Source organism: Eucyclogobius newberryi, unplaced genomic scaffold (assembly GCF_026437365.1).
Source record: "Eucyclogobius newberryi isolate DKJ021-1_F unplaced genomic scaffold, fEucNew1.0.hap1 SCAF_8, whole genome shotgun sequence".
NCBI lineage: Eukaryota > Metazoa > Chordata > Actinopteri > Gobiiformes > Gobiidae > Eucyclogobius > Eucyclogobius newberryi.
Window position 1 is genome coordinate 23,945,265 of NW_027316500.1, and position 21,137 is coordinate 23,966,401.

The 21,137-nt window shown below is 38.9% G+C and overlaps 1 protein-coding gene across 1 annotated transcript in view; it reads right to left on the reverse strand.

Moving 5' to 3' along the window:
• The window catches only part of LOC140351528 (protocadherin-15-like), a 315,578-nt gene that overhangs the window by 151,591 nt on the left and 142,850 nt on the right, over positions 1–21,137 (reverse strand). The window contains exons 17-18 of the mRNA XM_072437379.1: positions 20,243–20,322; positions 8,372–8,465 (exon numbers count right to left, since the gene is read on the reverse strand). Coding sequence (XP_072293480.1) covers positions 8,372–8,465; positions 20,243–20,322 — 174 coding nt within the window. The remainder of the gene's footprint in view (positions 1–8,371; positions 8,466–20,242; positions 20,323–21,137) is intronic.

The following is a 21,137-nucleotide window of genomic DNA, read 5'->3' on the forward strand; positions in this document are numbered from 1 at the left end:
CTGGAGCCTATCCCAGTGACTTCGGGCCTTAGGCGGGGTACATCCTGGACAGTGGCCAACTCGTCACAGTATGTGCGAAGTCTTCAATCAAAAATAGATTTTATGTAAATCCAAAGTCTCTAAGTCAAAAAGTTTTGAATACATAGTTCTAGAGGTGGGTTTGGGTAAAAATAATACTGGTAAAATGACAGTTGTAGGGTTTATCGTCCTCCATCTGCACCTGTCTGTGAGCTAGAGGACTTCTTTACTTTCCTCTCCACTTTTGATAATTCTGAGTTCTGTTTTAGGTGACATGAACATGGATTGGTCCAAAACTTCTGACAGTCTAAAAAACTATATTATGAATTAAACCTCACAGCTTATTACTGCTCCCACCCGACCGGACCCTAAAGATCCACTTAAAGCAACATTACTGGACATTATCTTAAGCAACAAGCCTCATAATTATCAGTGTCTTTCCTCTCAATTTTAGTGACCACTGTCCTATTGGCTGTGAGCGGAACACAAAATGTTTTAAATCCAAATCAAGTGAAACTGTGAAAAGCATTTTAATGAACAAGCATTTCTTTCTGATCTGTTTTATATGTGTTTTATATATGTTTATATGTTTTATCTGTGACATTGGTTTTACCACGAGTATTCCAGAACCCAACACAGCACTGGACTTTTTCATTAAAACATTTAATGATTTTACTGATAAACAAGCCCCTTTTAAAAGAGTCAGGGTCAAAAATAAGAATAATCCCTGGTTCTGTCCAGACATTGCTGCACTATCCAGAGAGCGTGATAAAGCCTGGGCAGAAGCCAAGACAACCAAACCAGCAGCAGATTGGCAGCAGTTTTGTCAAAAACGCAGTAATATATATCTCTTCTGTTTGTAATGCCAAAACATCTTACTATGTCAAAACTTTCACAGAATCACAGGGCAATTCTGCAAAATTTTGGCAAACGGTTAAATCCTTATCGCAAACTTCTACCCCCTCTTTACCAAATGAAATTATTAAAGATTGCATCACCTTGACAACAAAAAAAGATATTTGTGATGCGTTTAATCAGCACTTTGCTGACTCTGGAAATATCTTTGATGCTGCTGCTCCATCTGTTGTTATTTCTCAAATACATGAGAATAGACCAGATGATCAAGTATTTTCCCTTAAAGGTGGAATGGACGATTTTTTTCAGCAATGTTTTTATCATATTTCCTCGTGGCGTGGATAAATCATTTGTCCTGCCACGTATCAATCATAAAACGCACCTACCGCTCACCTGCAGCCGCGTCAGGCTCGTCCCCACGTTTCCGCGTGCCTAAGCGCATGGATCTATCATAATATAGTTCCCTCAGTGTACGGGGCAAAATGAAGACGGAGATAGACAGTTCGAGCTGACGCAGAAGTGGACAGAAATCTACGGGAGACGAGCGATGCGATGCGCTCCGTTGCGCTAATAAACAAACGCACGTGTGTGTTGTATCAGTCCGCACGGGGGAGTGCGCATGCGCACTTCCACCTGCGTTCTCAAATCGCCGAAAAATCATCCATACCGCCTTTAAGGCATAGGTGTCAAACTCTGGCCAGCGGGCCAAATCCGGCCCGCCAGACGTTTTAATCCGGCCCGCCGAACATTTCAAATTTATATATATATATATTTATTAATCGATTTATAGAACCTTAGTTACATCCGTAACCATTTTTATCGCTAAAACTACGTGTCCCACAATGCCGCCGGTGGCCGCCCCTCCCCCACGGGGCTCTGCTGCACTGCTGTGTGAGCTGCCGAGGGAGAAGTGCACTTTAAGCACTTTTAAGCAGAAGTTTAGTGGTGTGTCAGTTCAGGTGTACAGAGAACTACACAGACGTGGAAATGTTAGTTAGTACATTTAAACGTTTTTTTAGATCTTGAGAAGTTTATTTTGTTATAAAGTCAAATGTTTATCTCTGTGTAGAACTCTCTTATGCACAAGTGATTCAAAATATTCAAGCAGATTTTCACTCCATTCAACAAAACTGTGTTAATTTAAAATTATTAATGAATTCAAATTAAAACAAAATGTATGATGTTCTCCAAAAGACACTCTAGAAACCTCAAAAATATATATATTCTTACCCTTGATGGTAATATGATTGAACAAGTACCTGATTACAAATACTTGGGCATCTGGATCGATGATAAACTCTCCTTTAACAAACACATACATGAGCTGACAAATAATCTTAAAGCCAGATTGTCATTCTTCTTTGAAATTAAAAGTGTTTTCCCCTTCAATGTAGAAAACAGTTCATCCAGGCCACATTTCCCTTGGTTCTAGATTATGGTGATATTATATATATGCATTCTACAGCGGCAGTGTTAAAACCTCTGAACTCAGTTTATCACTCAGCTCTAAGGTTCAGCTCTAAGGTTCAGCTCTAAGGTTCAGCTCTGAGGTTCAGCTCTAAGGTCCAGCTCTAAGGTTCAGCTCTAAGGTTCAGCTCTGAGGTTCAGCTCTAAGGTCCAGCTCTAAGGTTCAGCTCTAAGGTTCAGCTCTAAGGTTCAGCTCTGAGGTTCAGCTCTAAGGTCCAGCTCTAAGGTCCAGCTCTAAGGTTCAGCTCTGAGGTTCAGCTCTAAGGTCCAGCTCTAAGGTTCAGCTCTAAGGTTCAGCTCTGAGGTTCAGCTCTAAGGTTCAGCTCTAAGGTCCAGCTCTGAGGTTCAGCTCTGAGGTTCAGCTCTAAGGTTCAGCTCTAAGGTTCAGCTCTAAGGTTCAGCTCTGAGGTTCAGCTCTGAGGTTCAGCTCTAAGGTCCAGCTCTAAGGTTCAGCTCTGAGGTTCAGCTCTGAGGTTCAGCTCTAAGGTTCAGCTCTGAGGTTCAGCTCTAAGGTTCAGCTCTAAGGTTCAGCTCTGAGGTTCAGCTCTAAGGTTCAGCTCTGAGGTTCAGCTCTAAGGTTCAGCTCTGAGGTTCAGCTCTGAGGTTCAGCTCTGAGGTTCAGCTCTAAGGTTCAGCTCTAAGGTTCAACTCTGAGGTTCAGCTCTGAGGTTCAGCTCTAAGGTTCAGCTCTAAGGTTCAGCTCTGAGGTTAAGCTCTAAGGTTCGGCTCTGAGGTTCGGCTCTGAGGTTCAGCTCTGAGGTTAAGCTCTAAGGTTAGGCTCTGAGGTTCGGCTCTGAGGTTCAGCTCTGAGGTTCAGCTCTAAGGTTCAGCTCTGAGGTTCAGCTCTGAGGTTCAGCTCTAAGGTTCAGCTCTGAGGTTCAGCTCTAAGGTTCAGCTCTGAGGTTCAGCTCTGAGGTTCAGCTCTGAGGTTAAGCTCTAAGGTTAGGCTCTGAGGTTCGGCTCTGAGGTTCAGCTCTGAGGTTCAGCTCTAAGGTTCAGCTCTGAGGTTCAGCTCTGAGGTTCAGCTCTAAGGTTCAGCTCTGAGGTTCAGCTCTAAGGTTCAGCTCTGAGGTTCAGCTCTGAGGTTCAGCTCTAAGGTTCAGCTCTGAGGTTCAGCTCTGAGGTTCAACTCTGAGGTTCAGCTCTGAGGTTCAGCTCTGAGGTTCAGCTCTAAGGTTCAGCTCTAAGGTTCAGGTCTGAGGTTCAGCTCTAAGGTTCATTACAGGAGAAGGAGACAGAACTCACCACAGTGAATTACACTCTAAAGTAGAATGGCAATCACTGGATGCAAGCCGAGAACAGCACTACCTTTTGTTTGTGTATCAGGCTCTAGTTGGCATTTTGCCTGATTATTTATCCAGTTTATTGAGGTCTCAGGATTTACAATCCCATCGTTTTAACACAGAGACAGGAAAAAAAGGCTTTCAACTTTCTCCCAACTTTGCTCCCTCCCCGTGGAACAAAACACAGAGACTTTTTAAATTAAATCATTTTATTCCAGTTTAAAGCACTGGTCAAGGACTACCCTCAGTGCCAATGCACTTGTTTTACATAATTGTATCTCAGATTGTATGTTTAAATGTGTTTTAATGTATTGATTAATTGTATTGATTGTTTTATTTGTGTTTTAGTATCCTATGTTTGTTGTTTATTTTGTGTTGTACCCATGAAAAAGAGAACTTTTCTCATTGGGTTTTCCCTGTATAAATAAATACATGAAAATGAAATGAAATGCATGGAGTCCCTCCATAGAGCTAACCTCTAACTTGACGGTGTCGTCTCCAAGGAGATAGAAATAGATACATTTAATGCCATATGCAACTTTATCCCCACCACCAATCAAGTTGGATATTGTATCTGATTTTGTGGTTTGAGATATAAATTGGACACAAAATGACGGCCTCCGAGGACCCAAACACTGGAGGTAGTGAAGGTATTGGAGAAGATGGAGTGATTGAGGTGGCTGATGGTTCTACTGCTGCGATGGAAAAAAAGCAGAAAGAGGATTCTAAATACATTTCTATGAATGACTTGAGAGGTAATCGTGATAGGCAAAAGTACTTTACCAGCTGACCTGCACCAGTCTATTGTGAATGGCACACTGAGGGCTGGAGGGTGACTCGACGACACTTCTAAACTACACTACACTTATTACAAGAAGTGAAAAAAAAAAAACTCAGATGGTGCAAAAGATGGCACTGAAATATTGCAAGTTTTAAAGTAGCCAAAAGCGATCAATGAATATATTGAACATCAGTAAATAGAAGAATATAGAAAGAGCAGAATTATTTTGACTCTAGGACTTTAGATGCGTACGCTGCTTTGATAAAAACATGTAATAGTTAAGGGCTATGAAATACAAGATCAAGGCATGGCTTTGAACAGAACGAGAATGGTCTGAAATGTTTGAGACAGAATTGTTGAAATAAGTTTTCATTCTATTTTTCCTCTGAATGAGAAAAGGTTTGACGACTAAAAAGTTATACTACACACAACGCATAAAAAAATAAATAGCGAGCCTGGTTTAAATGATTTAAATTCAGATTATTAATTTAAATTTGAGCAGTTAAGATGTACGTATAATGTTTCCCTGATTTCCAGATATTTTTAACTGCAAATTAAATAACATGATATTTTCTTTTTCTTCAATGTCCTTCCCGCAAATAAAACCACTATAATTGAGATGAATCTCCCGAACTCAAGTACTTTTAACATATTGTCTTGTTAGAAAAAGGTGTTATACATTTTGTCAAATGAGGAGCAACAGAAATGTTCAACGCTGATATTCAAAATGTGATAAAAATGTATTTAACTGAGCAAAATTAAAATATATATTAAAACATATAGTCTACGTGCAGTCTTATATAGTGCAACTTTACTTTTACTTCAACATTGCCCAAGCAGAGTAACATGTCCCAATCTCAGTTCATTGGACGTACAAGGGCAGCGGTCGGTGTAATAGTGTTAGCCTGTAATACTTTAGAGTCTGGAGGTGGAGGCGATGGAAAGTGACAGAGCGAAGAGAAAATAAATAAAAGAAGGGCAAAGATGGATCGGACCACACAGGACAAGATAACCACATGTGGCTGCTCCTGGCGGGAGTATTGATGGACAGGCTGCACAGACGAGCCCGTGCACAGCCACAGAGCTTTGTGAAGAAACCTTTCAGTCAATTACCACCCAAGTCAGCTCCGTTCAATGGCTCAGCTGGGACGGAATCTGACACAAAGGGAAGGGACTGGACAGACAAGTTATAATTAGCACACGACATGGGACCTTTGTGGTTCTAAAGTAATTGACACGAGTTAGTGATTATTAAACTAGTGTGTGAGCATGTGCCAAAAGAAATCAAATGTTGTCTTTGAAAAATGAGCGGATGTCTTAGAATAACGTGCAAGTGTACGTTGTTAGAGACTGTAGTGCAATTTTAAATACAGTTGGTTTTGTCAAACTTAACGAAAGTGCTGCGATTAAAGGTGGAATGGACGATTTTTTTCAGCACATTTTTTTTTATCATATTTCCTTATATTTGTCCTGTCACGTATCAATCATAAAACGCACCTGCAGCTGCGTCAGGCTCGTCCCAACGTTTCCGCGTGCCTAAGCGCATGGATCTATCATAATATAGTTCCCTCAGTGTACGGGGCAAAATGAAGACGGAGAAAGACAGTTCGAGCTGACGCAGAAGTGGACAGAAATCTACGGGAGACGAGCGATGCGATGCGCTCCGTTGTGCCAATAAACAAACGCACGTGTGTGTTGTATCAGTCCGCACGGGGGAGTGCGCAAGTGCACTTCCGCCTGCGTTCTCAAATCGCCGAAAAATCGGCCATTGCGCCTTTAACAATTGTTTTAGTAGTCCACTAGTCAGCGATTATTATTTTGATGAGTCAACTAGTGAAAGTATTATTTCTATTGCATATTGGGGCTTTTTTATCCTCAACCAAACAAAGGCTGAAAAATGGTGACATAAATTCAGAAAAGGTGCTGATAAGCTGCTGTCTAAGTATGTAGTGTATTTTTGCATATGTTTTAGTAATCTTAATAAGTATCTGGACAATACACTGTACTGTATTGTCGAGATAATTATCAAGATGATGAAATTATGATTGACATTATTTTTCTAATAAGGATTAGTCCATGATTAGTTGATTCATTGAAGCTACCCTGCACAACAATACTGTGTGGTTGACAGGAACAACCTGTCAAGACACTAAAAAACTGTAGCACAGGGGAAATCTTCTGTGCCAAGACCCTGCTCAGTACCTCAGTGGAAGACCGGCCTGTTAGTCCACAGATATTAGTTGATTTATTTCTATGATAATATGCTAAATTAAAACTAGCTTCTATTTTACAACAGAAATCCATTCACATGCAACGAAAATGTTACCTGGCCATATCCTCATTCTAAAGGATGGGTCTTTAGGATGTTGTAAGTGAAACATCGGTGTGCTTGTTAGGATGTTTCTCATTTTACTCAAAACCAAAAAAGACTAACAAGCTAACAAGCCTGGCTCGAGATGCATACCTTAAATATAATTGTCCCAACTACAGCTTCCACGTCCATTTCAAACTCCAAAAGCACTCTACAGTCCTGCACACACACCACTAGTTCACACACCTTTGCCTGATGTTGTCTGAGAGCAAACTGCTGGAAGTACATGCGCCCGGTTCAGTGTATAATTCTTCAAAATGTCAACAGTAATTCACCGGCACGAGCCAGAACGCCCAACTGTTAGTGTTAAGTGTTAATGTGTGCGCAGGTGAGAGGGGGCTAATCAACATCAGCGCGGCAACAGCTCATCAGCTAATGTTCATTACCTCGCGCGCACCACAACCTCCGAAAGAGAGCCCAAATTTCACCTCAGCCTTTGGAACCCCGACAGCTGTGTGCAAACTGTGCCAAGGGAGGTGCAGTCTAATTAAATTAAGACCGCTTATGTGATTACTGACTCTCTGTGGGAGCCAGAGAGCACCATGGCACTGTTGCCAGGTAGATGGATTCATAGATGTAACTGTCGAGAACATGTGCAATAAGATGTTACAAGATCAGCAGTTTCCCGGGCGTTTTATTTTCTCCTTGGATGTCGTCACAAATAAAACTGTCCATTAATCCGAAATGAGAGTGGTTTGAGTAGGTTATGGCTGGATAAAGACCAGGAGAACTGGCTAAAACACTGGTGGCATCAAAACGCGGATGGTGTGGAGCTGGTTGCCAACAGAGGCTGCAATAACGGAACAATAAAATATATATATATATATATATATATATATATATATATATATATATATATATATATATATAAAAATAAATAATAGCACACATTTTCTCTCAGGTTCCAAAAAATGACAGTAGTGGTAGAAGCACAATTTAATGACATAATTAAATTATCTGCCCAAATGAACACAGTCTAAAAGTTAGCTTTAAGGACAAATATTAAGCAAAATGTACTTTGTTGAGCTTTTAAGCATGTTCTAACATTGTTTCCTTATCACAAACATATCTGGAGTTGTATAAGCCTCAGAAAACACTCCCAATTTCCCAGATAAGTGAAGTATTAGGTTGAGTTCATAGATTTCTAAGCATTTTTTCGTGTTCAAATTGTGTTCAACTGCGTGCCTGCATTAGCATGTCGGGGATGGCAGCTTTTAGACAGATGATTCCAAAGGAAATTCAAATTCAGCTGCAGAAACTTTCACTGTGCTTCTAGTCTTTGTAACTCAGTCAAAGTTTTTTTGGATGTTGTTTTATTTCTCCATGGTAATTCCCTATGTTGCCAGTAGGTAGAGTGGTAACACAAATACTGATAAGGGAATGCCTGACTGATATTAAATAATGTGTGATTTCAGTGGATGTTTTAAGTTCTAAAACTTGCCAAAGCAGTTTTATTATACTTTGTATGAGGTATATGTAAAGCCAAATGAGAATACTAGTATTGCAATATGTGTTTTGTGTAAAGTGTTTATAATGTTGATAAATTTGCCCCTAAACAGTCCATCCAAAGATCTATCCAAAGAGAGCAGAACTTACTCCTCCAGGGTTCCCGTCCGATGCAGTGACGATCAGGCGGTACTGATCGGTGGTCTCACGGTCCAGAGGGTTCCCCAGCAGGAGAAGGCCAATCCTGCAAAGAGACAAAGAGATCTGAATGAGGTATTTAATGTTTCATCGTTCAATAATTCTGCCCACATAATGGTCCTCGTGGAATAGAGCATTTTAACTCAATTTCCTGGTTGTCGCATTTTTAAACAACTGGCTATGAATTCAATTCTTCACGCCCATTTGGTGACCACCTGAGTGCGAGAACGGGTAAAAGTCTCACCGTAACTGCACTGAATATCACTGTCCTTGTAAAATATTGTAAGTAGTGATTAAGTAGAAATTAGAAGTGCAGAAATATTTATACCCTTGTTTGAAGGATTGCACTCTGTTAATCAGCTTTTTTGGGGGGAATTATATGAAATTATTATTATAAATTTGACATACCTCATAAGCATATGCATAAGCAAAAATAATTAAATACATTGCATACAAGCCAACATTGTACAAACCAAATATTACTAGACATACACATCCTAAACACATAATATTACATTATCATTAAATCCGCACTCAGCACAGTCAGTTTAATTCACAGATGAGATGCACATATTTATTACTCTTTACACAGCGATCACAACAAACATCACTTTTATTTAGCTTAGTTGATTATAATTGAACGTTAGAGCCGTAAATAACGATTATTACAGCAGTTGATTAGGCAGTAATTGTCTATTACTCACAATTAGTTGATATATTGTTGCAGCTTTACAAGTCCCACTCTAGAAAAATTGTAACGGACTTTTGCAATTGTCTTTATTGCAAACCAAAACAAATATTTCCTCCTCCCATGAGCTTAGCATAAAATAAAGCATCGTATTTGTATTTGTGTCTCTCCTGCAGCCTTTACTCTGTCTGTCGGTCCATTCCATTTCTTCAAAGTGCAATAGCACCAGTGAGCAAAGTACGGTGCCCCCTAAAGGCCAAAAACGCAGCCACTCTGTTCATTTTGCAGCGTGCCAAGAAAAAAGCATCTCCCGGGGGTCTCCTTATTTATGAATGTAAACAGACACGGAACACTGCACAATATTCTGTAGGATGTAACTGCGCACTGAACCGCAATCATAAAGAATCATTCTAGCTTTAATTTAACACTTATTGATGGTTTATTTCCTGTTTATAGCGATGATAAAGACATGGCTATAGCGTGTTTTACAGTTTGACAGGGTGAGGATGATCGGGCGGGCGTCTAGAATCCCACACTTTGTCTAATCCAACTCCCAGTGCGCTAAACTACAGATGAGACAGACAGATTTGTGTTTTCGTCTGGATTTGCGCGGTAAACAGCACAGCCCGAAACACTGGTTGGTATATACGCTGTAATTTGGCACCCTGACATTGCGGCGCACACAAAGACGCGGGTGCATTTCAAAAGCGCAACGCGGAATTATCTCTGGTCTGCACACAGGGAAACAGAAGAGGCACGAGAGCAGGAGCGAACACGGAACACAATCGAATCTCAGCCCTGCCTTTGGAAGTAATGGGATATTGATGCTAAACAGAACATTGAATTCTTATTTGATTCTTCTTATTATTATTGCTGTGTATTTGTGTAGCACTTTTACACCTTCAGAGCACTCAAATTGAACTGAAAAGGAACGTTGCCCGGTGACGTTTATCGCGTTGTAAGTTTATATAGCGATAACAGCTTAAGAGAGTTATAGAACATTCTAGAATTCGCTGTTTAACGGTCAGATTTGTTGACCTGGTTCATAGTTTGGATCTCTGTAATTGCTGGGCCTATCGCAGGAAACAAAAATCGGTTTATCACAATAGCCTCAAAACGTGGTGCCATTGTTCAACTACAAAAGCGTGATTGTTGTCAGTTGAAAGGACTAAACTATGAGAATAATATCTAAATTTGTGCAGTATCTTTTTTAATATTTCTTTCAAAAACTGTAAATCTTCCATAGAGTTACATTACCATTGCCAAATTCCAGAACGTGGACACAACAATATTGTTTGTTTCAGAATCTAGAATGTGATGATTACTTTGTACCATAAAATAACTGTGTAAAAGGTAAATTGACACATATATAATCTGATAATTTCTATTTGTGACTAAACCCATTCACTCCTTGTATTAGAACAGAATACTGAATTGGAATAGTATTAATTTTTGTTCCACGTCTGTATTAAATTATTCACATTTTGTCACGTCACGACCACAAACTTACATAACTTGCATTGGCATTTTAGTGAAAGAGAACAAAGCAGCATGCAATTATGAAGTGGAAGGAACATTAATAACAAAATCTGTGAATCAAGTCTAAAAAATGAAAAGTGCAGCATGCAAAAGTATCAATGCAAGAGTCAATACTTTACAATTACAGCTGCAAGCCTTTGCACACTTACAGACTGACTGACTTTGGGTCGTTCCAACGCATGAATATAAGTTTTAAACCATTCTATTGTAGCTCTGGCTTTATGTTTAGGCTCGTTGTCCTGTTGAAGGTGAAGCTCCGCCCCAATCTCAAGTCCTTTGCAGACGCCAACATGTTTTCTTCCAAGATCACCCTGTATTTTCTTCCATCCATCTTCCCATCAGCTCTGAGCAGCTTCCCTGTCCCTGCTGCAGAAAAGCTGCCCCACACATGACGCTGCACCGTGTTTGACAGCGGCGATGGTGTGTTCAGAGTCATGTGTCGTGTTAGTTTTGCTTTTCGGACAGACATTTTGCTCTGATCAGACGAGAGCACCTTCTTCCACATGTTTCGAGTCCCACATGGCGTCAGCAAACTGCAAACAGCACTTCTTATGGGTGTTTTTCAACAATGGCTTCTTCTTTCCACTCTTCCATAAAGGCCAGGTTTGCCTAGTGCACGACTAATAGTTGTCATGGCCCTCTCGGCTGTAAGTTTTGGTGGACAGCCGTGTCTTGGTAGGTTTGTAATTCCGGATAATGTGTTGAAGAGCGGTCCGTGAGATGTTCAAAGGCTGGGAAATCTTTTATAACCTAACCCTGCTTTATGCTTCTCCACACCTTTCTCCCTGACCCGTCTGGTGAGTTCCTTGGACTTCATGATGCTGTTTGCACCTGACATTCTCTCACTTCTGTGGCCTTCTGTTGTTCTTTCACAAACAATGCAAATACAATTTATTCTGATCTGTGGCTGCGACATGACAAAATGTGGAAAGTTCCAGGTACAAACACTTTTTCAAGGTACTGTAGGTGACCAATCTGTGAAAAACAAATGTAATTTCTCTATTGTTTCACTTTATTTTTGAATTACTAATTACTAGTTATTGCATTTTTCAATGTGCAAACTATAAATCATTTAGTCATATAAACAGCATAGGTTTGAATATGAGTGTGCTGGATTGCATTCCAAGCACATTATCATTATTTTAATTTACTTTATTGCTGTATAGAAATTAATTTGGCACAACTGTTGTATTATTCATTAAAAATATATAACTCCAATTAAACTTGAGCTAAAGGATTGTTAAGTGTGACTTAATTACATTGTTTGGGTTCCAAAAACAGAAACAACAGAAACTTTGAAACTTTGACTTAACCTCCAGAGAGAGGGATAAACAGTTTCACGCTGAATAATGTGCGTGAGAGTGCATGATTACAGTATTTTAGTTTGGCAATATCATTTCAGGCATGGTATCATAATGATCATTATAATTCCATAACTTGTGCCTAAAAAGCATCTCTCGAGGTAAACCAGAGTACACTTACTGCTTTTGTGCAGTTTAAACATTTAAAACAGCTTTGTTCAAAGCCCTGGGGCATGTTAAAATGCTCAAAGTGCCATTACAGTGAATGAAGCTGGAATTCCATTGGACCTGGAAGAAGCTAAAGTAAGAGTAAAGACGATCTGATTGGCTTTAGATTTATTAGCCTTAGGAAATATTTTTTGCAAGACCAAAATACATAATGCAGTGTTTAAACCTATGTAGGCCTATATGTTACAAATTATCAATATTTTCTCATGATCTTAATAGCCTATTTACAAATAATGGGGCTCTGGTTTGTTAAGTTGAGGCTGTAGTTGTAGCATATGCTAAGATTAGCTTTCCGTCGCTGTTAACAACAAGTCGTGATAAACTATGGAGCGAAGTGATTAAAAGTGTCCCAGTCGTCACTCTTCTGTCCCACTGTCTCCTGCTCTGCTCGTTGTCACTCCCACAATGCACGTGTTTTAATGTGGTTGCGGCATGTTAATAAATAATAATAATATATGTATAATACAACACACAGGCTTTTACCACCGATGATGTGAAACAGTTTTTTTGAAGGAAGGATACATTGAAGGGTCACTTTATCCATCATTTAAACAACAACCAATCACTTACTGCAATACATCTGTAAACTTAGTTGTACATTTTGTGCACATACCGTATTTTCCGGACTATAAGTTGCACCTTTTTTCATAGTTTTGGCCGGGGTGCGACTTATACTTATATTTATACTATATACTTATACTCCGGAGCCACTTATATGTGATATTATTTGTTATTTTCACCCTTGCAACCGCATTTCATACTCCAGTGCAACCTTTTTTCTTCTCTACTATGCATTTTTTGGCTAGTGCAAAGTCTATTTTTAATCTTATAATAAATTTAGATTGTTTTTCTTAAATGCATGCCTTATTTGATATATCTCGCTTTTATTATTGTTCATTGTATGTTGCACCTATTCTGTGGATTATGTTCACTGACAATGGCAATAAACCTTTTTTGATTCTGATTTACTGTGGAGGACAAAGAATGCAGCAGAACATTTTAAAATATGACATTCCCAAAGTGAGTATTTTACAAACAAAAGCACCGGTGGTTCCTTTATCATAGTGTATTCTAATTAGTATTCATCATTTCTTTCCCATGAAACCTGTTGTAGTTTGGTGTCATGACACTTCACACATTGATTGACCTCTCTGTTTACATTTACATTCAAATTCCATAAACCTTTCCCCCACAAACTTGACCCAAAACCTTCATTTACATGATCTATTTCTCAATAAAATGCTTTTTTTTTTACGCTTATAGAACTAAATCTCCCGCTGTGCAGAGTCTAGCTGAGCATACAGGGACCATAAGTTATGAATATGTTAATGCAATGCTAATGATGATACATCAGTCTAATTATTATTATGGTGAGTAACGGAGATAGTGATTAATATTACATAGCCAGCCTCTGGAGTATATGCAGCTTTATAAGTATAAGTATAACTCTTTCAAACGCACCATCTGCAAAATAAAGTGTCTCCCCACTTGTAGAGTCCTTTTTACAGGCTTCAGCGTCTGACTGTGTGCGGTGTAAATTTGACTGACAGCTCGTCATGCGACATCACCCAGCTGAATACCCATAATGCATCACTGTCTGGTACTGAAGTGCACAAAGAAGAGATCTCTAAAGTCGACTATATCAGAAGTATTGCCAACAATTCGGAAGAGTTTAGTATAATTTGAGCTGATATGGCCAGTCAAATGTATTGCAGTGTATATGTATTTTTCATATTTTTCATTTTATTGTGCAACAAGAGTATTTAGCTGAAAAAAAACAGAAAGACCTCGGCACACGCTGGGAAAATATTGATTTATAAATACTGATGTAGTTCAATGGGTAAAATGCCATGCCCGTCCCAGCAGCTAGAACATATTGTACAAAAATAAATAAATCTCTGTTGTGGGCCATTGTAGCGTTAAAGTGTGAATAAAATCTTGTTTTAGAGCATAATTTTAGAACAAAGGCAAATGAAAACAATAACACCTCTGACAGCATTTGTTGGAAAAGATGTTCTCAAAATAACTTAATTAATGGCTTTTGAATGCCTCTGTACGTCAAACAGATCAGCTTAACGTCTCTAATTTACCCATTTATTTTTCAAGTACGAACCAACATAAATATAAAAATGAAGAATTGTTATTGGTAACTTTTCATAAGGCTAGCCATTTGTTTGTGCACTTATAAGACACTGATTAGCATTTGTAGCTGGGGTATTGTAGGATATGCAGATGTCCTCCCCCTGTTGCCATGGTGACAGGAATGCGGGCTAGGTGTTATCTACTGCCTGTGTGGAGTTTTACGGCCCTCAAAAGAAAGAGGATGTGATAGCGACAACAGAGACGCTCTGAACTTTGAAAATAACTTTTCATCAAATGACTCCTTTTGGATTACAGAGAGTAACGATCTCTCCAAGACAAACGCTAAAACGCTGAAAGACTATGCGGTTTTAGTGGTTTTTAACAGACAATCATCAGATTGCAAAAATGTGTCCACCAGATGACTTTACATGTACATATTGTGATATCATGTTTAACATGTCATTTTAACTGTTTCATAACTTGTTTTGTGGACAATTTTACCTTTTGTGTAACTCTTGTGGCCTAAAGCCAGATCTCGTCTCCTTATCAGCTCTGACCCCAGCGTGTATGCCGATTGGCTGAAGCCACGGCGCCAAAACCCCGCGGGGTAAGACAAAAGGAAAGAGCAGAGAGTTACAGATGAGTACCATCCGAGCTCCAGAGCGAGTTCCATCCGAGTTTCTATCGAAGCTCGACCCTCCATCCAGGATCCCACCAGCAAGGTCCATGAGGCCTCGGGAGAAGGCCTCGGTCCTAGTTAGCGTGAGCGATGCTACGCTACGGGAAAAAGACTTTTCCAAGAGAAGCTAATGTTCCCTCCCGGAACTAAGAAACCTGTGCCCATTTTTAAAAACGTGATTGATGCTGCATCACGCAAAATCAAGCAAGGACCTTTTGCAACTCTTCAAGTCCACAGCCTTTTAGACCAGCCACATCGGTGGAGCAGCACGACGGCCTTTTCATTCGGGAACGCCTCAGAGCCAAGGAGAACGCCTCAGAGCCAAGGAGAACGCCTCAGAGCCAAGGAGAACGCCTCAGAGCCAAGGAGAACGCAGATCACAGAACCTGATCCAGTCTTTCTTTGGCCAGACAACGTCAGAGCCGAGCTCCAGAGCAGGCCCTTGGACCCCAAGCAGGCCCTTGGACTCCACGCAGGCCCTTGGACTCCACGCAGGCCCTTGGACTCCACGCAGGCCCTTGGACTCCACGCAGGCCCTTGGACTCCACGCAGGCCCGTCTCCTCAGGATCACAGCTTCTGGTTTGTATGAATGCACTTCACAGGCTGAATTTCATCTTAAACTTAACTCTAACACACACCTAGATAGATCTAGAACCATCATGTCTAGTGTTTTCCATCTGTTATCGACTCATTTGCATATTCCTAATTCATATTTATCTGTTTAATTATTTGGTCATTAAATCTTCATAACCCACATTTGGTAAAGTGTTCTTTCATTTCCAGAAAAGGGGTCAATGTCACGGTTACGTTCTCAAACCTTTAGATCAACGAGCAAAATAATTTCTAATTAATTAATTAATCTAGATATCTGATTATAGAGTTGTTAAATTGCAGATTATCCGGCTGGTGCCCCATTCTTCTCTTAAAAATATGTTTCAAACTTACCCACAATTAGGCAGTGTGTCATGTTTGAATTCTTGAACAATTCTTTAATCAATATCAAACCTGAATGCCCCGCCCCCTTCACAAGTGGGTGGACATTCATAACCTTACAGTACTTGTACTAGTATGTTACCCTACAGTATAAATGTTAATAAACCATCAACAAAAAAACATGTGTTAATAAAGCACGTACAAATTATCTGTAAGAGCATGAATACGAAGCTAAATTTAGCAATAACCAAGTGATAAATGCTGGTAAATGTCTTATAAAAGCCTTCAAATAAGAAACAACCAGTGCATATTAATGTCTTATAACTAGTTTACTAGGAACCTTATTTTAAAGCTTTGAAATCAGTTCAAAGCAGAAATCTTACCTGAACATTTGTGCCTTCACTTAAATATGCCGTTTCTTTTTCGTGTTTACTGCTGCATGTGTTCTTTTTATTTCTGTTTTCACTCTCTGTGTTTTTCAGTGTTTCACGTTTTATATGCTTGAACAACTGAAAAAGAACTATTATTTTGTATTAAAAAGTCCCAAAAAATACTTAGATGACTATTTACTTTACTTACTTTATGTGATAATGTATTACTGTTTTACTGCCGTTTATACACATAATACAAACATAAAAAGTGACTTCATATATTTCAACTGCAAAAAATGTCAACCATCCAAAAGTAAATGTGTTATAACAATTAGAAATATTAGAAGAGTTTTGCATTAATAAATAGGTCTATATAAAAGGGTTTATAGTCTTCTGATATCTAAATATAGTTCTCGATATTTATCAATGATGAGCCAATCTTTTATTCATCATCCATCCATCTTTGTGTTCATGGCGTGTCCTCTTTATTTAGCACATAATAAGTCCATCTGTACTCTTTAAGATCTGACATGTCATTATTCTCAGTGGGGAGCATCTGGTATGTGACAGGACGCTTCGCTGATTCACTGAGGACGAGTCTGAATGTCTTCAACCTCCTGAAGACGCCGGTGGCCATTCGACGAGCTTTATAGACCAGAGCGCTCATTATTCTATTTCGCTGAATTCAACTACAGCATAAGAGTAGATATAGATATGTGGAAATGGAAAATTGTGTTTTAGAGCGTGACAAATGAGAGTAGGTGGTGGTCTATTCACTGCATTAACTGTATTAAGTTATTGTTAACGTTTTGATTTAATCTTCGGTAATTTTCCTCTTTCATTTCAATGTACAATACCCATTAAGAACAAAAAAGTATATCATGAGAATATATAATGATTGTAATGTGGTCGTAAAACACCCAGGACTAATGCTTTGTACATGTCTTTTTGGAAATGAAAACCAAAATCGTATCCTGTTATAACCTCAAGAGCTAAAATATGTCAGTTTGTTCTGCTTTTTTTTGTTGTTGTTTGTTTGTTTTGGTGCTTCACGTTTGGTTTGCGCCCCAAACCACAATGCTGCCCTGTGATTGGTCCGAACCACTGTTGGTCCAGAGCGCGACTGTCAACAGCCAGATGGATTCTCAAGAGTTTGTGAACTTGTGGGAATTCATCTGGCTGGACAAGCGCCGCACTTTATAACTGGAAGAAGAAGTCTCTGAAAAAATGACTTTCAGACAATGACAATGAATGACAATTGGGAATTTGACCAACTTTGGACCAAATGGGACAATTATTTTGTTGAATTGTTTGTATTTATGTTCAGTTGATGTCTACTTGTGTGTTTTCTTTTAATTTGTATTTTCTGCTTGTTTTGTGTTGGTTCTATTAATATTCTTTTCAATTTAATAGTTTTTTTGAAATTGAAAAAAAATTAAAAGAAGTTCTTCAGGTGGCGGCGGGTGAGAGCCAATCACTGTCCCTTATATGGTTGTATTTCAACTTGTATACAAAGTTGATCTCGTTATTTTAAGGATAAATTACATTGGATCAGTTTTATCATACGTTGTTTGTGGTTTAAGGAAAGTACGCCCTCTTTCAGTCTCTGCGCTGGTTGGTTGCCATCATGTTGAGACAGATACTTACAGCTGAAGTACTGATATCGATGTCAGAAATGAATAAACGTTACCAGTCCATCACTTACTGCACTGCACTGTACTGCAGTAAGCTGGCATCATTAGTATTTACAGTTACTACTATTCATGTTGCTAAGCTGGGCTGCTACAGACGGCTCACAGCAGGGAAGTTACCACAAACTATTTGAACAAAATCCAAATCATCTCTTTAAAAAGTGGGTAAACTCCAACTCCAATACCACTCAAATGAATTACTGATGGCTTTAAAACTTGTGTATTATCAAGTTGTGAAAAGCCCAGCAATGTCTTAAGCAGCAGAGTTGTATAAAAACCAGCGGCACAATGCAGGCTGTCCCTGTTTGGCTGGAGACTAAGGATGAAGACAAAAGAGGCGCTAATCAATTAGTGCTGAACGTGTCTGGCATTTTCAGCTTGCAAGCGTCTTTTCAATCCTGCAGTAGCCTCCTGACTGTTGTATTGACTTAGCTTATGTGAAAGTGCCTGGTAAAAGCATTAGCCACTTACATTTTTATAACCCTTTGTAGCTCTACAACAAATGCAAATAATACAATCTCTCTCTTTAATGTGTCTGAGGACAAAAGGAGGAATCTTCAGTGCTTCCGATCACTGAAATCACTGCACAGTGTGTCTATAAAGAAAGAGGATTTATTTTTAATTAATGAATTAATACTTTATTTAACTAAGAAAGTCATATCATATTGAGGCGAGTCCTGACTCTAATTAAACGCTGGAGTCACATAACAATTTAAATTGTGATTGATATGACCAGAGAATGGTTTAAGTGTGCTTGAGAGAAAAGAATCCTTCCTGTTTGCTAAATGAAAGTTCCATTATAGTGCATTATAGTTTATAGTTATAGTTATAGTGTATCTGTTACTAGTTAGACAGTTATATCAGTTACAATTAGTACATCATCTGTATCAGTCTCTGGATCAATTTATTTCCCCTTTGGTCTGTAATATTCACTCCTCAGTCAGACTCCACCTATGACCACAGCTGCCCTGAGGCACTCTGATAGAAAGGTGGCTGCCATTATACAACCATAAGCTCTAATAGGGTTGGGTGAAGTGTCTTGCTCAGTGTGAAATGAGGATGTTTAGTGTGTGTTTGTGTTGTTGTGACTAAAGACATTCTTGGTCGACTTGAGTTCCATCGACCGATTAATCGACTTAAAGTGGGAGTAAGTTTCTCCATGTACTGCATCTGACCCAAACTGCACTCAAAAGCCTATAACTGCACAGGAGTTTGTGCAAAAACATGTAATTACAGTAGACAGGAAAGCACCAGTGAACAGAATATAAATGTGCTATTTAAAAGTTAGATTAAACTCATGATTCATTCACAAACTCTTCAGCTAACCCACTGCATACTTTCTCATTGCTTCTAGAAATCTTACAGCCCTACTAGGATGTGTTTGATTTAGTTTTATACTAAGTTTGTAAGTATTAGGTAGACCTGTATGGCTTCTGGTGTGTGGGCCGTGTTTTGCCCAGGGACACAACAACTTGGTTTCAGGTTTGTAGCAACTATCTTAGTGTGAACACTCAACCCACATCAGGTCAGGTCTCAATTACAAGAGGGAGATATACAATGAAGAATGTACATCACCACAGCGCGAAATATTGTAAATATGATAAATTAGAACATTGAGTATACTGTCTATAATCTAAACTGACTGCAAAAAGTCTAATGTAATCTTCCAGACAAGGTTATAAAGTCATATTTCTGCCTTTTGTGCTGGACTCCAACCTCATCATTTACAGACGCATTTTAGTGCATATTTGAAGCATTCAAATACTCAAATGTATGTCTAATACTGTATACTGTATAACGTAATACATGCTTTGTCACCTCTTCCACTTAAGTTTGTCAGTATAAGTTCCACACATCCATCACAAATCCGTCAGACCAACATCGTCCTCACTTTACTGCTTTTGTGTCTTTGTTTTGTTGGTTTATCTGAATGTTTACTAGTTGATCAAAATTAGATCATTATAAATCATCAAAAAAGTAAATCATCACACATTTTCTGTATTGAATCACTATTGTACTCACTTATTTAACAGAAGAGTTTAGTGGATTTTCTGCTTTCACTGCTGTAGTATCCTTTTGGATCTCTTCTTGTTTAATCATTAGGGAAGCAACAAACAATAGCCTTTTAGTTAATTCTGCTACATTTACACAACTGAACAAACAGCACATTCTCCAAATTTTGCAGGAGAAAGAAACACTTTTCACTAGATATCTCCTCCTGTTCTCTCTTATTTGCCAGTTCACCTTGTAGCAGCAGACATATAACCTTCTATGCACAGGAGCAGCAGCACAAACAGGCTTTAGACTTACGTTCTCGTGAGGTTGAAGATTTGCTGGGGATCCCCTTGCACAATGGTGTATGTGATGGGGTCATTCTCCCTGTCTGTGGCCTGAAAGGAGAGAACACACAGACAGGGTAAGTTTGCCCCAAGCGTCTGCTGTGGAGGCCGGCAACAAAGTGAGAGCCGCAGGGCAACGCGAGGCTGAAGAATCGGTACAGCCTGCGTGCGGGTAAATACTATACAAACCCTGGGTCAAATCTGATAAGAGTCTGACATGATATCAGTCTTGCACAGGATGGTTTTTCACAAAGTTCACGAAGTGTGTTGGAGCCAAATCCACGCTGTATTTAAGTGTTGCTCGGCTTTGTAAAACTTCATGTTGTAGCTATTATGACAAGGAACATAAAATATAGAAAGATGTAGGAAGAATAATATACATCTACATCTTATGGTCCGATATGGATCATTTCAGCCAATACTAATATACGATATTCGTCTTGCAGATGTGGCCATTACCAATATTTTCCTAGTTACAAGTCTATATTCTCATAAGCCGGATGTATTTAGACCAATTAAAAGTTTACTTGAACATATGCCAATTCTTTATGCCATGAACTATACAGTAATCAGGTGGCACATAACCTACTCTTACAACAATAAAAGTAAGTAATAGGATTTGTTCGGCTGTGCAAAAAAATAATCAAGATATTTTTCTTTACTAAACTTAAATCGACACATACTTTAAATAATTACCATTTAACTTGACATTTGAGTTGGATTGTTGCTATTCAAGTCTTGCTCTAGTCCTGGTTTAGTTTCTTTTTAAGGATGCATTAAAAATTCAAATAAAACATTGCATTCTCAGGTTGCAGATGTAACTTTTTTTGTCCTTATTGTCTTCATCCGATCGAAAAAGATAAAAA